We start from the raw sequence: 18,664 nt of genomic DNA on the forward strand, positions 1-18,664 counted from the left end.
TCCATCCACTTCAGTGCCATGAACCTGGGTGAAAATAACACAAGTACCTCTTCGTAAAGTTTTGATTTCAGGGACTGGTCTGGCATATTTCATCTTATGTATCTAATTTTCCCTTTGGCACTTGTGCCGCTTTCAGTGAGTGTTACAAACAATGATGGGGAAGTGTACCAGTTGTCAACATATACTTTATGACCACTGCCCAAATACAGTTGCGTGAAGTCCATAACGACAACTTCACTAACTGGGATTTCTTTATTGCTTGGCTCAGATTTCTTCCCCTGTATAAATATCAAATCCTGAACAGTAGACAGTATTTGATTCACAAATTTTGAAGAATTTTACTCTGAAATGTGCCATTTATTGGGGCTTGAATTGGATGTGACAGTGTCTACCTCTGAATGTCATGAGGTTTTCATCAATTGCAGTATCTTCTTCAGGATCATGAACACTTTGGAAACTTTGTTTGCCATGTTCAGTAACAGGCTGCAACTTGTTCAGACAGGTTGCAGGGTCAGCAATTTCATTATTCACAAAATGAAGGAAGCTAGAAATATCTAAGGATCTTCTATACAGCATGATGTTAGAAAAGAAGCAAGTATGAATTGATTTTTATGGACCAGTATGACTGAATTGTTGGCTTCTTAACCTGTACCATAAGAATACATAAAACAGAATATGCTTGAATTTCATCAGATGTAGTAGGAAACCAAGCACTGTTTGATTTTGAAGGCGTTTATACCAATCTGTTGCATATCTATTTGTTTCTACTGCTACATCCTCCCCTGACAGACACATGATGCATTTTTCTGTACATTTCTAAGGGGTTTAGTTGTTAAGGGAGTTGTCTTTGAATACTAGGACTGAGGCCACTAGAACCAGACGATAAAAGTTTGAAAGGTTTATCGTGACTCATTCCCCATTTCCATTCTTCTACCTTCTGTTTTTTAGCAACACACAGCTGTTGCTGCAACATCGCTATCACTATCTGTTTCACTTTCCTCACAGTCTTCACTAGTATCATTTACCTCACTGTCTTTATTATCAGAACTGTGAAAAGTATCACTTACAGAGATGTGACTGTCACTTTTATTCAACAGACTTTTGATTTCCTCACCTGAGAGAAACTTTTAACTGTGCAGTATTGCTTGCTACTGGACATCTGGTGAAAAACCCTGAAAATGATTGCTTACCAACTTGCAAAATATAAAAATAAGTTGAATATGCAGAATGAGATTTTCACTCTGCAGCGGAGTGTACGCTGATATGAAACTTCCTGGCAGATTAAAACTGCCAGGAAGTTTCATATCAGTGCACACTCCGCTGCAGAGTGAAAATCTCATTCTGGAAACGTCCCCCAGGCTGTGGCTAAGCCATGTCTCCGCTATATCCTTTCTTTCAGGAGTGCTAGTTCTGCAAGGTTCGCAGGAGAGCTTCTGTTAAGTTTGGAAGGTAGGAGACGAGGTACTGGCAGAAGTAAAGCTGTGAGGACGGTGCATGAGTCGTGCTTGGGTAGCTCAGTTGGTAGAGCACTTTCCCACGAAAGGCAAAGGTCCCGAGTTCGAGTCTCAGTACGGCATACAGTTTTAATCTGCAAGGGATTTTCAAGTTGAGTATGTTACACACCACTAAATCGATCAATTTCTCAGCTTTATAAAGGTATATAATATGGCACGCCATATGCTGACAGAAGAAAAGAAACACTAAGAAGACGCTATAGCTGCCTGGACCATCTCACAGCCAGCAATGTAATATCAGTCTTGAAACATGTAGCCACTTGTGAGCCTGCTGTATAAGCTAATGGGTTAATAAGGGCTCTCCAAAATATGTATAATCGTTCAAAGTCAAGAATAAAACTTTGTAGACTGTCTCAAAGGTTTCCTATCAACGACTGTTTGTGTCAATACTGTCGTGTTACCTGCCCAGTTTAAAATATGTGCAGCAAAAGCTGCAAGTCAATGGAAAAGAAAATTCAGAGGAATGGTAGATATTGGTGAAATCTGTTTGTATACAATGCAATTTGTGGACTGTCAAGTTGTGATTGCCAACAAAAAAGATGATTTACAATATATGGCATGGAAACTACAGGAAGAGCATAAACAATGGAGCTTAGAACATAATATCCAAAAAACAAAATACCACACTACAGGGACAGAACCAACCAGCATCCAACTCAATACAGAAGAAATTCCAGCTTCCCATAGTTACACATATGTAGGAGTAGAATTTGACACCAAAGCTAAAGATGATCAAGAACTTACACAGTAAATAGCTGTGACTAGAAAAGTGACTCTTGTTTGCAATTCTCTAGAGTTGAAAAACAGGAAAGAAATAAAAATACATTATCTATGAAACTCTAATTAAAAGCTCCTTGTTGTGTGGGTCAGAAAAATGGAGAGTTACAAAGAATAACAAGAAGAAGTTGGTGGCCACCAAAATGAATGTGTTCAGACAGTCATTGGTAATATCAAGAAGAGATAAACTACCTAACAAAGATGTACGGTTACAAATGGCAGTAGAAAGATCATTAACAACTGACACTGAACATAAATAATTAATGTGGCATGGTCTTGTACAATGGATGGATGAATCTAGGTTATCTAAAAAGACTATGCTGAGACGTGGAGTGGCTGCGTGGTTTGAGGCGCCACGTCACGGATTGCGTGGTCCCTCCCACCGGAGGTTCGAGTCCTCCCTCGGGCATCAGTGTGCATGTGTTGCTCTTAGCATAAGTTAGTTTAAGGTAGTTTAAGTAGTGTATAAGTCTAGGGATCAATGACCTCAACAGTTTGTTCCCCTAGGAATTCGCAGAAATTTGAACAAGACTATGCTGTGGATACCATTGACAGCAGAAAATGTGGAAGACTGAGGAAAACTAGTAAAAACTTTTAAAAGCAGTGAGATTAAGAGATGGCAAGTCTCCAGTCTCATACATTCTACAAACCAACTGGAATAGCCTTTTAGTTGTGATTTCTCCCAGTGATTTTAAAAATTCCTTGTTTGACTGCATGTATGTCACATCTCTGTTAAACTGACTGTAATAATAGATCCCCTGTGTCTTCGAAATCAACTTCCATTTCGTCTTCTATTACATCAGCAGACAAGCCTCGAAGAGGCCTACAATGCATTCTTTCCATCTGACCACTCTCTCCTGCACTCTTAATATTGACATTTTTGCTTTTAATTTCACCAAAGATTGTTTTGATTTTTCCATATGCTGAATTTGTCCTTCTAATGACCACTTCTTTTTTGATTTCTTAATCTTTTTCCTGTAGCTGTTTCACCTTAATTTCCTTGTGCTTATTATTTATTCAATTCCTAAGTGGCTTATATTATTGTATTCCTGCTACTTCCTGAGCATTCTTGCACTTCCTTCTTTTGTCGATTAATTGCAGCGTTTCCTCTGTTATCCAGGGTTTCTTTGAAGTCCACAGAATTAGAGAACTTCAAATGTACATGATCATTTCTTAGTATTTCAGTATCCCACTTCTTTCCAAGTTGATTCTTCATCACAATTCTCTTAAACTTCAGACTATTATTCATCATTACTAAATTGTGAGTACCTTCACATGACTCCAGTCCTTTTCCAAGCACACCCTCTCCTCCTGATACTTCTGAACTGTATAACCACTATTACCAGCTGTAGATTTCTAAATAACTCTATTAGTCTTTCTTCTCTCTCATTCCTACTGCTCAGCCCATATTCCCCTGTAACATCATCATCTTCAGGTCCTTCCCCTATGATAGTGTTCCAATCTACATATACGTACATACTCCGCAAGTCACCATGTGGTACCTTACAATTATTAGATTGTCATCTCCCTTTAGATGCTGTTACCCATTCAATGCCCTTATACATCTTCTCTGTCTTTCATCTCTAGTTTATGATACTGACATTTATACCTGAATTATTGTTCTTGGAGTTGGTCTGCTGTCAATTTAATGTGAATAATTCTATCACTAAACTGTTCAAAGTAACTAGCTCTTTGATCAACTTTGTTACTCATATTGAATCCTGTTCCTGTTATACCATTTCCTGCTACTGTTCATATTACCCTACATTTGTCAGACCAGAAATCTTTATCTTCTTTCCATTTTACATCAATGAACTCCATGATATCAAGACTGAGTCTTCACATTTCATTTTCAGATTTTCTAGTTTACTCACCACATTCAGACTTCTGACATTACATGCTCCAATTCATAGAATGTTACCCTTCGAATAATTACTTGTCTTTTGCCAGTGGAGAGATCATCATGACACTTTTTCAGTTAATAGTCACATGTCCTGTGGATACACATAAAGTGTATTTAATGCAGTGGTTTCCAAGGCTTTTGCATCTTCATGCCATTAATCATTGCTGATTCCTCTGCCTTTCAGGGGCAGCTCCTATCTAAAGGGCAAGAGGGTGCCCTGAAGCTCTTTCTGCCATCGGCCCTCTTCAACAGGACCGTTAGCAGAAATAGGGTGGTTTCTTCTGCTGAAAATCTTTGCCCACCATTGCTGAAGACAAAATTTAAACAGTGGCTGGGATTGAACCCAGGAGCCAGAACACTGTGATTACTTTTTAATGAACTACTTTCTGAGCACAGTGACCTCATCAAATATTAAGCTTTCAACTTCCACCCAATCTTATTTGTGTGGTTTTTAATGTTAACACATCATCAACTCAATTACCGCACCACCAACTCAAAATGTAAGTCTATCATTCCCTCTCACAGCTGGTCCCACAATACTTTAAACCTTATGAAAAATTTTACATGTTACTATAAAAAATCTTTTCTTGTTTTCAGTCATCTGTAATTATCCATAAGTTAAATCAACAGACACATTATGACTGTTACACAACCACTGATTTATCATGTCCAATCCTAGGTCTGGGACAGGCTCCAGTATGAGACATTCGTTCTCGACATGAACACAACTCTATATCTGAAACTTACACTACAATAACTTCAAAAGAACAAGTATCAATCAAGTCTTTCAAACAAATAATAGACACATGGAAAGAGAACTCACATAGCTATCAACAGTGGTGGGTGTCCCCATATTTCCATGGTAGTTGTCAATATACGTAAAATCCTTTACAGTAGCTTGTCACTCAGAACATATGCAATGTTTTGGCCAGTGTTTCAATTATCCCCCCCCCCCTCTTAATGGGGTCTGCTCAGATGCACCAGAGGGGGAGGGGGGACTGGAAACATACATCCCTAAGTGAAGGGGTCAAACTAGAATAAAGGAGAAACTAAGAAACTAGAGGCCTCCAATGCCAAGACTAGCAGTTGACACTATTTCTGTTGAAGCTATGCTATCATATTTGACCTATCTTCAAAAAAACCTAATTATTAGTACCTACATAACTTAAATGTTGGCTGTTAATTCAGTATTGTCTGAAAAGCTATATCTGAAGTGCTCTGCTACACATAAGCTCCTGTTTGTTCAGAAGAATTTAGTGTACCTCAAACATTGTTCATGTGCAATTTTCACTGCAAAAATTAATAACTTCACTTTAAAATAGTTGTCTTGTAGAATATCACAAAAAAACTTGTTAAACAGGAGATCATTTGACAAAAATTGCAGGTTTTTTAGTATCTGTCATGACTTCCTTTGTCCAAATCAGCATCCATTATAATGTTTTATATGCCTTTCTGTTAGGCAATGGTTGATTTCTGGAAAGCTTATAAAATTATTTTATCCATTTTGGTTAGAGAATACCACAGCTGTTTTCACAGATGACACTGTAGGAAATACTGCAATCAGTCACAAGCTTTTTGAAATTATTTTATTGCACCATTGCTAGTTTTTAGCCTGAGCCTATTGTTGAATACTAGCACTGACTTGTTAGAAAGTTTTACATTTGTGTCTCATATTTTTTGTGATTACATAGTTGTACACTTATATATCCTCTATACATTGTAGTTACTTCATGAAAAGTCCTCCTTTACATATTACAAGACAAAGTTTTGATTTTCTTTTACAATCCATGTTGATCAGTGAACTGAACTAAATGCAGTCTGATATGACACTGTACCATACATTTGCATGTCTGTATATCTGCACATGTATCACATCCATTCACACATGAAATGAGCAGCCAATGTAGAGAGTTGTATTTGCCATCTTTTATTTTGTTCAGTTCACTGATCAACATGGATTGTAAAAGGAAATCAAAACTCTGTTTCCCCATGAAGTCAGTACAATGTGTAGAGCATACAGAAGTATAAATCTATGTAATCACAAAAAATGTTATATTTTTGCATAGAAATGTAAAACAGATTGTAAACTATGCAATCACAAAAACTTTGTTATATTTTAGGGCACAAACATAAAACTTGTACAGAAGTCAATGCTACTGTGCGAGAATGGGCTCACGTCCATACTAGTAATGATACATTAAAATCATTACAGAAAAACTTGTGGCTGGTTGCCGTATTTCCTACAGTGTAGTTGATAAAGTACTATCAGATACTAACACAATTATAATAAATTTCACACATCCAAAAAAAATTGCAAGAAATGTATGTTCAAAATTCACTGCTCAACAGCTACACAAACAAAATGAGAATGTAAAAAGAGTATTCTTGTACTGTTACTGCAAAGCAAACAGACCTTCATGTGATATTACACTAGTATCTGATGGTTAGGTATTTTTAAATACCTGATAAGCTTCAATGATAGAATGTAATTATTACCTTAAACTTAGTCATCACTTCGCCATTTTTCAACAGCCTCCTTGCGTGCATCAGGTGCTAGCTGACTTCGCATTCCACCCAAAACATTTGCTGTTGCTTCAGTAACCAAAATGATGGGTTTAACAACAGTTGGAGGAATCTGCCGTAGTACACCACCAACAGCTCCTGACATACCCTTTTGTTCATGTTCTTCACTAGCAACTCTTACAATATTTTGAGCAGTCTCACCTAATCCCTGAAAATTAAGATGTAAAGCATTAGAAAATGGGATTGTAAACATCCATAGCACTCCTAAAAATCCAATCTCAGCACTGTCAAAATATTAAATTTCAAGAATTATAAACTATCATAGCATTCTTACTGATGTGTCAAAATATTAAAATTGAAGGACGTGGGAAAATTGTGCTTCTGTATTTACAGAGATTTAATTTTTTCATCTACATCTATGTAATTACTCTACTATTAACAATTAAGTGCCTGGCAGAGGGTTCAATGAACCACCTTCAAGCTGTCTCTCTACCATTCCACTCTCAAACGGCATGCAGGAAAAATAAGCACTTAAATTTTTCTGTGCAAGCCCTCATTTCTCTTATTTTATCGTGACGATCATTTCTCCCTATGTAGGTGGAGGCCAACAGAATGTTTTCACAATTGGAGGAGAAAACTGGTGATTGAAATTTAATGAGAAGATCCCATCGCAACAAAAAACGCCTTTGTTTAAATGATTGCCACTCCAATTCATGTATCATGTCTTTGGCACTGTTTCCCCTATTTCATGATAAGGCAAAATGAGCTGCCCTTCTTTGTACTTTTTTGATGTCATCTGTCAGTCCCATCTGATGCTGATCCCACACCACACACCAATACTCCAGAATAGGGCGGACAAGTGTGGTGTAAGCAGTCTCTTTATTAAACCTCTTGCACCTTCTAAGTGTTTCACTAATGAATCACAGTCTTTGGTTTGCTCTACCCACAGCATTATCTATGTTATCGTTCAAATTTAAGTTATTTGTAATTGTAAACCCTAAGTATTTAGTTGAATTTACAGCCTTCGGATTTGTGTGACTCATCGTGTAATCGAAATTTAGCGGATTTCTTTTAGTACATATGTGAATAACGTCACACTTTTCTTTATCCAGGGTCAATTGCTACTTTTCGCACCATACACATATATTATCTAAATCATTTTACAGTTTGTTTTGGTCATCTGATGACTTTACAAGATGGTAAATGACAGCATCATCTGCAAACAATCTAAGACGGCTATTTAGATTGTCTCCTATGTTGTAAATATAGATCAGGAACAATAGAGGGCCTAGAACACTTCCCTGCGAACGCCAGATATTACTTCCGTTTTACTCAATGGCTTTCCATCTATTACTATGAACTGTGGCCTTTCTTACAGGAAATCATGAATCCAGTTGCACAACTCAGGCGATATTCCATAGGCACGCAGTTTGGTTAGAGGATGCTTGTGAGGAACAGTGTCGAAACCCTTCCGGAAATCTAAAAATACGGAATCAATTTGACATCCCCTGTTGATAGCACTCATTACTTCAGGAGTATAAAGAGCTAGTTGTGTTTCACAAGAATGATATTTTCTGAATCTGTACTGACTGTCTGTCAATAAATCGTTTTCTTCTAGGTACTTCATAATGTTCAAATACAGTGTATGTTCCGAACCGTACTGCAAATCGACATTACTGATATGAGCCTGTAATTCAGTGGATTACTCCTACTTCCCTTTTTGGGTATTGGTGTGACTTGAGCAATTTTCAAGTCTTTTGGTATGGCTATTTCTGGTAGAGAGCGGTTGTATATAATTGCTAAATATGGAGCTATTGTATCAGCATATTCTGAAAGGAACCTGTATGGAATACAATCTGGACCAGAGGTCTTGCCTTTAGTAAGTGATTTAAGCTGCTTTACGACACCGAGGATATCTACTTCTAAATTTCTCATCTTGGCAGTTGTTCTTGATTGTAATTCAGGAATATTTAAATCGTCTTCTTTGGTGAACAAGTTTTGGAAAAACCATGTTTAATAACTCTGCTTTAGTGGCACTGTCATCAATGACTTCACTATTGTTATCACACAGTGGAAGATTGATTGCATCTTGTCACTGTTGTGCTTTATGTATGGCCAGAATCTCTTTGGGTTTTCTACCAGATTTTGAGACAAAATTTCGTTGTGGATATTATTAAAAGCATCTTGCATTGAAGTACTTGCTATATTTTGAACTTCTGCAAAACTTTGCCAGTTTAGGGGTTTTGCGTTCTTTTAAATTTGGCATGCTTTTTTTTGCTGCTTCTGCAACAGTGATCTGACCACGTTTTGTGTACCATGGGGGATCAGTACCATCATCTTTTAATTTATGTGGTATATATCTCTCATTTGCTGTCGATACTATCTTTTTGAAATCATTCCACAACTTTTCTACGCTTACATGATCAGATGGAAGGAGTGAAGACTGTCTCTTAAAAAGGCATTAAGAGCATTTTTATTAGATTTTTTAAACAGACATGCTTTGTGTTTCTTTTTGATGGTTGTAGGTGTTACGGCATTTAGCCTAGCAGCAACTGCCTTGTGGTCACTAATCCCTGTATTCGTCATGAAACTCACTATTTGTCCAAGATTATTTGTTACTAAAAGGTCAAGTATGCTTTCGCAACCATTTACGCTTTGAGTGGGCTCATGAACTAATTGTTCAAAATAATTTTCTGAGAAAGCATTTTTATTAATTTTTTCAGTTTTTGAATAATCATAATAAAAACATCAATATAAATGCAGGAACAGGAACAGAACAATAACTAGTACCTCTCTAACAAGCACTATAGCATTTGCCATCCCTTCTCTAATGTCTGCAGGTTGACTGTATCTTTTTCGCTTTCCTTTAGTACCCTTGTGACGTCGTCGAACACTTGGTCCTGGTGAAAGCATGTCATAAGCCATTTCTGCAGTGCTCTGGAACAAGAAATTATTATATTTATGATTAATGGAAAATCTCATATAAAGATGTGAAACAAATACTAACAAAGAGGAGGGGCTGGCCAGTACTTACCTCAGCTCAGTACAGCCGATAGATAACACAAAACAGAACAGAAAATTTACATTCCTAGCTTTTGGAACTTTGTTCCTTCATCAGGGAGGAGAGAGGGGAAAAAAAGGAAGCAGGGAAAGTCGATTCAGTTACTCACAACCCAGGTTATGAAGCAACAGGGAAAGGTAAACCCCGATGATCCACAGAACATGAAACAAAGAAGCTAACTTATGCTGAAGGTTAGTTACGTATAGGTCTACAGTTTCACTGGTTATCGGAAAGATGTTAATAACTATCAATATTAAAATCATATTTTTACTGGATTACTCAACATAAATTGATTGTTTATATATAGGGGAGATGCTGAGTCGCAATAGGCACAACAAAAAGATTCACACAATCATAGCTTTCGGCTATTAAGGCTTTTGTCAGCAGTAAACACACATACGCTCATGTACACACACTCTCACGCAAACACAACATGCACACACATCTGCAGTCTCAGAGAGCTGAAACCACACTGCGAGCAGCAGCACCAGTACATGATGAGAGTGGCAACTGGGTGGAGGTAAGGAGGAGGCTGGGGCTGGGAGGGGGAGGGATAGTATGGTGGGAGTGGCAGACAGTGAAGTGTTGCAGTTTAGACGGAGGGTAGGAGAGAAGTTGCGGAAGGGGGAGGGGGTAAGTAGCAGAAAGGAGAGAAATAAAAAGAAATTAAAAGACTGGGTGTGGCGGTGAAATGACGGCTGTGTAGTGCTGGAATGGGACAGAAAGGGGGCTGGATGGGTGAGGACAGTGACTAACGAAGGTTGAGGCCAGGAGGGTTATGGGAACGTAGGATGTACTGCAGGGAAAGTTCCCACCTGCGCAATTCAGAAAAGCTGGTGCTGGTGGGAAGGATCCATATGGCACAGGCTGAGATGAGGGATGTGCGTCTACTGCTCAAAAAGGACTTCATGGCAGAAAGTTATAATTGTGTGAATCTTTTCGTTGTACCTATTGCGACTCAGCATCTCTGCTATATGGTGAGTGGCAACTTTCCTTCTCTGGTATTGTTACATTCCATCCTGGATTTTCCATTGTTTGATTTAAATTGTTTCTTTTTTGCAGTAAAAACAAACAAATTCAGCATCTTTACATCTAAGGAACAGAAATACACTCAAGAGTTAAAACACTGGAAATATAATAAATTAATACCATCCTATAATTAAAGAAAAAAAAACAATTTCAAGAAATTCTCATTTGGTTGAAACAGACTGACAGACAGACAAATATGCTGAAAGACTCACCATGTATCAGAATTCAGGTTCTTTTTTCTGGCAAAATGAGACTACTCCAGAAGTTGGTCAGAAAGTCATTCAGGACTATGTGTTATGGAGAATGGAGTAGAATAGGTTGAAAGGGAATTCCATAACGTAATATCTAGCACAAAATATATTTCCTGCTGTACTGCAGTAGCTGTTTACTTACTCTTTATCCCTAAAATCTCCACACATTGTAATTGTTTTTTGTTATATCCCAGCAATTATTTTCAGCTTCTGACAACGGTAAACTTTTCTAAATTTCTATCAGTTTCTGCAATTCTCCAGACAATCCAGTAACACCCCATCCTTTAATCCTTAAATCATATATTTTTCTCTCTTGACTCTTTTATTCTCATGAAGTGTCATAAATTGCTTCTATCTCACAATTTTAGTGTCAAAAAATATGTTGTATTTAATTTATAAATGCATTATTTTATTGGATATCTACACATTAGTGAGATATTTAGAAAGCTTTTCCATTAATGTATTTCAAAATAAATAACTTTCTTTCCAACAATATTACGAAAAGGATACCTAGCTCCTCACCACAAAGATGACACACTGAGATGCAGACAGGCTAAAAAAGTGTTACAAATTGAGCTTTTGGGCAAAGCTAATCTAACAGCCTCATGCACACATGGCCACTATCTCTAGGCACTATGGCCAGAATGCAGCTGTTGTGCTGAATGAAAGCAGCAATCCGCAGTGAAGTGAGGAAGGGGGACGAGTAACAAGGTACAAGTGGGGGGACAGAAAAGTGCTGTCTGGCAGAGCATGCACAGTGACTGGATGGCAGAGGGCACAGTTTCAGGAGGCTGTGGGAGATGAAGGTGTGTGTGTGGTGGTGGGGGAGGGGGAGGGGTGAGGTTGGAGGGTTTAGGGGTGGGTTACTGTAGATTGAGGCCAGGATAATTTCAGGAGTGGAGAACGTGTCGTAAGGATGACTCCCATCTGTACAATTCACAAAAGCTGGAGGGGAAGGAGAGAATCCAGATGGCCTGGGTTATGAAGCAGCCATTGAAATCAAGCATGTTATGTTCAGCTGCATTTTGTGCCACAGGGCTCATTTTGCACTAGGCCACAGTTTTACGGTGGCTATTCATCCTGTTGACAGCTGATTGGTAGTCATGACAATATAAAATTCTGTGCAATGGTTGTAACAGAGCTGCTATATCAATAGGCTGCTTGAACAGGTGGCCTGGCCTCTGAAGGGGTAGAATCAGCCTGTTATATGACTGAAATGGGAACTGCTGGGTGGGTGGATTGGGCAGGACATGCACCTGCATCTTCCACAGGCATCCCTGTGGCAAGGGGCTGGGATTGGGAATGGCATACGGATGGACTAGGAAGTTGTGCAGGTGCCGGAACACCACAGTAGGAAGGGAGGGTAGGATTTTGGGTACAATGTACCTCATTTCAGGGCATGAAGATAGATGTTCAAAGCCCTGATGAATGATGTGGTTCAGTTTTTCCAGTCAGTGGTGGTACTGGGCATTGAAGGGGGCACTACCCGATCCTTGGGGTTGGTGGGAGGGGGGTGGGGGGTGGGATATGGCACAGGAAATCTGTTTGTGGGCTATGTATAGAGGTATTGTCTGTCTGTGAAGGCCTATGTGAGACCTTCAGCATACTGGACAAGAGAGTTCTTGTCACTGCAGATTCTCTGCCCCTGTGTGACAAGTTTGTATGGGAGGAATTTTTTTTGTGTGGAAGGGATGGCAGCTGTGTAAATGCAGGTGCTGTTGATAGTTGGTGGGTTTAATGTTCACAGAGGTGTGGATGGAGACAACAGAGAGGAAGAGGTCAATGACAAGGTAGGTGGCATGCTTGGTTGAGGAGGATGTGGTGAAGTGGAAAGATGCTGAGATTGCAAAGGAATGAGGATAGGGTGTATTAGCCCTGAGGCCTGATCATGAAGATATCATCAGTGTATCTGAACAAGAGCACAGGTTGGGGGTTTTGGGAGAGCAGAAAGGTTTCGTTGGCTTGCCATATGATAGTGCCATGTTGGTGTCCATGACTGCACAGCAAATTTGTTTGTATATCTTCTCTTCAAAGGAGAAGTAGTTGTGTGTTGGGATACAGTTAGTAAGGTGTATGAAGTATGATGTAATGAGTTTGGAGTGTGAAGGATGGTGGGAGAGGTAGTGTTCAATGGTGGCAAGACCATGGGCATGACGGATATTGGTGTATAGGGAGGTGGCATCAACGGTGTCAAATAAGGGTCCAGGAGGTACACTGGTGCATGGGGCTGGTGGAGAATTGTTGAAAGAAGTGTATGGGATCTTTGGCATGGGAGGCTAGATTTCTGGAAACTGGCTGGGAAGTGTTGGACAATGAGGAGCGTAATTTTTCAGTGTACAACAACCAGCTACAATGGGGCATCCAGAATTGTTGGGGATTGTAGATTTTGGGGAACATGTATAAGGTGGGCATAGAGGAGATAATAGGAGTGACGAGGGGAATGGATTCAGAAGAGAGGTTCTGGGAAGTGCCAAAGATTTAAGTAGGGATTGGAGGTTATGTTGGACTTCTGGGATGGGATCACTCTGGCAGAGTTTATAGTTGTAGAAGCCACACAACAGACAAAGGCCTTCTGCCAAGTAGTCACTGTAATTCATAGTGACAGCAGTGGATATGTCTGCAAGTAGGGTGATTAAATCAGGATCTGTTTTGAAGCTGTATATGGATGTCCTTTCTTTTGCTGAAAACTTCGTGTTTTTAACAGGGGTCTTGGGGAAGGATGGTGAGGCCAAGTTGGACGTAAGGAATTCCTGGAAGGTGACTAATGGGGTTGGTTAGGTAGGTGGCAGGGGGGGGGGGGGGGGGGGGGAAGGAGGAGGAGGATCACAGTTGTATGGTGGCATGAACTGGGAGATGCTGGAAATAAGTTGGCTTTGGCTGGAAGGATTGTTGGGAAAGAAATGTTTCCATTGCTCATTCCTCACACATCTAACTAACCTTATCATAACACACATCTACAACTCCTCAGAAAAGGAGGTATACAAACAAATCCACTGCACAACCATGGGTACCCTCATGGCCTCACCCTGTGCCAACCCGTTTGTGGGCCATCTAGAGGAGACCTTCCCAGCATCCCAAAACACCAAACCTCTAGTCTGGTTCAGGTTCATTGATGATAACCTTATGATCTGGATTCAGGGCGAAGACTCCCTATCTTCGTTCCTTCACAATCTCAGCACCATCTCTCCCACCTGCTTCATGTGGTCCTCCACAACCCAGGTGGCACCTTCCTAGATGTTGACCTCCTCCTCTCTGATGGCTCCATTCACACCTCTGTCAACATTAAACCCACAAACAGTACCTCCATTTTGACAGTTGTCATCCCCTTCCACATCAAACAAGCCCTTGCATATAGACTGGTCACCCAGAGGAAGTGTATCTGCAGTGACAAAAACTCCTTTGCCCAGTATGATGAAGATCTCACAAAGACTTTCACACGCAAGCACTATCCCCCAGACCTTGTCCACCAACAGGTTGCCCAGAACACAACCTACCAACACCCCACCCTTCCCCCAACCCCAAGAACTAGCTATAAAGGAACATCCAAGTAGTCACTCAATAACACCCCCAACTGGAACAACTGAAACATATCCTTCATCATGGCTATGATCATCTAACATCATGCCCTGAAATGAGGGACAACATACCCATAATGCTTCTCATCCCTCGTAAAGTGGTGTTCCATTGCCCACCTAACCTCAACAACATCCTAGTCCATACCTATGCCACTCCCAATCCCATCCCCTTGCCACAGGCATGATATCCATGTGGAAGACCCAGATAAGTCCTGCCAAAACCACCCACCCAGCACTTCCCACTCCAGTCCTGTCACAGGTTTATCCTGACCTGTCAAAGGCCAGGCGACCTGTGAAAGCAGCTTAGCCATATATCAGCTCTGCTGCAATTACTGCACAGCTTTTTCTCCAGGATGAATGACCACCAAAAAACTGTGGCCAAGAGGAAATTGGACCACCCTGTAGCACAACATGCAGCTGAACACAACATGTATCAGAACCTGAGCCATCTGGATCCTCCACCCACCCTACCACAAGTTTTTCTGAACTGTACAGATGGGAATTATCCGTACGACACATTCTCTGCTGCTGAAATTATCCTGGCCTCAATCTCCAATAACCTACGGTCCCCAAACCCTCCACCCAACACTTTCAATCCTCTCTGTCCTACCTTCTCCTTTCAATTCATGTACCAATACCCTCATGGGAGATGATGAAGCTTGCACAGGATAGAGTAGCAAGGAGAGCTGCATCAAACCAGTCTCAGGACTGGAGACCACAACAACAACCAATACCCTCATGGGTGCCACTCTCTGCCAACACACCCATTTAGTCCCTGCACATACTGCCAGACAGCTCTCTTCCCCCCCCCCCCCCCCTCCCCCTCCCAATCCCTGCTAACCAACCCCTTCCCTGCTCCACTCCAGATTGCTGCTTTCATTCAAGCAGCAGTTGCATTCTGGCCATATCAGACAGGAATGGTGGTCATGTGTGCATGATGATGCTTGACTGTGTGAATGTGTGTGTGGTTTCTTTTCTGAAAAAGGCTTTGGTTGAAAGCTCAACTCTTAACAATCTTTCCACTGTGCCTGTTTCCAATTTACAGTGTCATCTTTACAGTGAGTAGCAATCTATCCCTTCCACTGTTTGTTTGTCTTCTCCCCACTCCCTTCCCGTTATTTGAGTAAGAAGCAGTTATATTATCAGCACCCATACAAAAATTTTATTGGAAAATTGGATAAGAGAATACGAGATGTATAAAATTTTGTGTGTCAATATGCCAAATTAGAGAATGAAAAACTGTAAATTTTTGGTCTATTCACTATTTACTAGCAGCACATGTGTCACACCTATAATTTCAATAATGTAGGATAGTGGTTACTTGATTGTAAGAAATGGTGATGCTTAAACTGCATAAAGTTAATGAATTGCATAATTAATCTAACTAAAATATCTTAAGTAGTTCTGAAACTCAAGGGTCACTTTTTTACATGATCTAACAAATATGAGACAATTTAAAATAATGTTGACAATAAGATTTTCTCATTCCAAATTTGGAAACTGATTAGGGGCAGGGGGAAGAGGTAGAGGTCATGTTAAGGAACAGAAATTTACAATGCAGCAAATAACACACAAACAAGTTTGTATTTGCTTGGGGCAAGCTAGGTTACGCTATTTGTAGGAAAAGCTGATTTTCTCGATCACTGAGTGGTGAATATTGTAAACTTGTAACAACATGTCAAAATGTACCAACATAATTTGGAAATAATGTAAATGTACGCTGACATACATCTGTGGGAAACTCTACATTCTAGCATCACAGTGTTTGCCACACTGAGTAGCTGGGTCACCAGCTGTGCTCTTGGTGATGTTACAGTCATTAGGACACTTGAAACTAAAGAGAAGTTGTAGCCATAAATTGGATTGCTATTTACACATCAATTGTAATGGGAAAGGTTTCTGAAACTGGAAATGTGTAATTTATTTATATGGGAAGAACTGGGGGACAGTCAAAGATTGAGAGACAGAGAATTTATGGATAGGAAGAGAGAGCTAGACCAAGAGAAGGTTTGAATTGAAGGCCTCATTTTCTGTCTGAAAATGTCAGCAATGTCAGCCACATTAAGTAAAGCACTGTAGACCAATCTATTGGTGTCAATAACTAGGAGTTTATCGGTTTCAAATTTAAGTGAACTCTTTTTTTTTTCTTTTCTCTTAAAATAAAGCTTAATAATAGTTTGCTGTTGCTATATCCTGCTACTAGTGCATGGCCATTGTGATGAATGTAGTGTCATCGTGCATGTGTGCTTAAATCAATCACCAAATGTATCAGCATGGGCCAGCCACTAGAGGTCACCTGTAGGAAGTGTGCACATATCATGGTCTCTGCTGTGCCATCTACCAGTGGTTCACACCTAAACAGGTGTGGCTCAGTGCCGACTCACTCTCATTATGTTCTTTTAGTTTGTACCACTCACGTTAGTTGTTCTGTGGACTGCTCATGTTGCATCTTCAGTACGATTCTTTTGTCATGTTATGTGTGGAGTCACGAGGGGCTTATTTCCATTACTGTTCAAGCGTTTATGAATAAAGACATATTTCTGTTACTTAGATCAGCTTCATGTATTACTTGGTCGCTGGATGATTGTGACAAGTTTGGAATGGTTTTCACATTTTCAGCACTGAGCAGACCAAAGCCAGCCCAAGCAGCCATATCCGTCACAATGCCAGTGTCAGCGTTCTCTGTTTCTGTCTTGTCCTTTTTGTTTTGTCCAGACTTTCAGTATGATTTCATCAGGTTTAGTCATTACGGCTGCCATGCTACTGGCCCTGACTGAATAGCTTACTTCGGCTGTGACCACTTTGTTGGCTTCCATTAACGGACAGAGTACCATTCAACAGGTTTACCCACCCACTTTTCCTCCATACGCTGATTCAGCTGATTATTGGGAAGCTTACAAAAAAAGTCGTAGACAACATTTTTTGGCTTTTGGTGACGCAGACTCAGAATTTGTGCAAAGCCTTATTCCTTCCATGGATTCCACCTAAGGTGTATCAGTGTGTCAGCTTACCCCTTCACAAGAACTGGCAGCTCTTACTTCTTATAACACATGCAGTTTATTGTGGAACTACCATCACAAATGAACACATATCACAGCAGCGCAAGTTGAAGTCTACTGATGCTGCATGAAACCAAACCACTCATACAGGGCTTGGGCAGCCGAACTTCATGGTGTAAATATCTGTTTAGCTCCGGACAAGGAATTGCACCAGAAGGCTTTACTCTAAGAAAACTCCCCAATAGCAGAAGTTTTGCAAATAGCACAATCTTTTGCAGTTTCATGGACAGTGGGTGACCAGATTGAAGCGTGGGGTGATATGACAGTAGTGTCACAAGGTGTGCCCACTAGAATAGATAGATTGCACAAGGAAGTGGCAGTGGTAAACATGTGGGCCCTGCACCGAGCAGACCAAGGCCGAGCCACGACTGCCGCAGCACCAGCATCAGCATTCTCTAGTTCTGTTTTGACCTCTTGTTTTGTCCAGCATCAACAATCTGGCATGCCCTAAGGACTGGGCTACTTGTAATACTTGCCAGAAGAAAGGGCACATCACCTCCATGTGTCGTTTGCTGGAGGCTGCTCAGGATATGGACATGGACATAAACTGTATGACTCCAATGCTTGTGACTTCTCCCAAGTTGTTTATCAAGTTAAGTGCTTTTCGCCAAGTGCTCTGGCTACAGGATGACACAGGTACTGCAGTGATGTTATAGATTTCTCAAACCTATGTGAGTTTAAGCTTGTCAACATTGACACTGGTCATGCACTAGCTGGTCAGTTATAATAAATAGAACATTGTGTTATTGGCACAATTTACGGCATCTGACTCTTACAAATCAGTGGTTCTCTGCATTACATTTTTGGTGGTTGCTGATGCCAGTGTTGACAACTTGTTCGGGATGGACGCAATTCAGGCATTTGGATTTTCTGTCACCAACACAGTTCACCTTGCATCTGATCACAACTTGTTCAGGATGGGTGCATTTCAGACATTTGGATTTTCTGTCACCAACGCGATTCATCTTGTGT

At 40.3% G+C, this 18,664-nt stretch overlaps 1 protein-coding gene across 1 annotated transcript in view; it reads right to left on the reverse strand.

The window, feature by feature from the left end:
• LOC126187388 (autophagy-related protein 2 homolog A) overlaps nt 1–18,664 on the reverse strand; it is a 495,539-nt gene that overhangs the window by 23,344 nt on the left and 453,531 nt on the right. Inside the window, exons 35-36 of the mRNA XM_049928440.1 lie at nt 9,508–9,654; nt 6,691–6,925 (exon numbers count right to left, since the gene is read on the reverse strand). Of these exons, the coding sequence (XP_049784397.1) occupies nt 6,698–6,925; nt 9,508–9,654 (375 nt within the window). The 3' untranslated portion in view covers nt 6,691–6,697. The remainder of the gene's footprint in view (nt 1–6,690; nt 6,926–9,507; nt 9,655–18,664) is intronic.

The sequence above is a fragment of the Schistocerca cancellata genome, chromosome 5, assembly GCF_023864275.1.
Source record: "Schistocerca cancellata isolate TAMUIC-IGC-003103 chromosome 5, iqSchCanc2.1, whole genome shotgun sequence".
Taxonomy (NCBI): domain Eukaryota; kingdom Metazoa; phylum Arthropoda; class Insecta; order Orthoptera; family Acrididae; genus Schistocerca; species Schistocerca cancellata.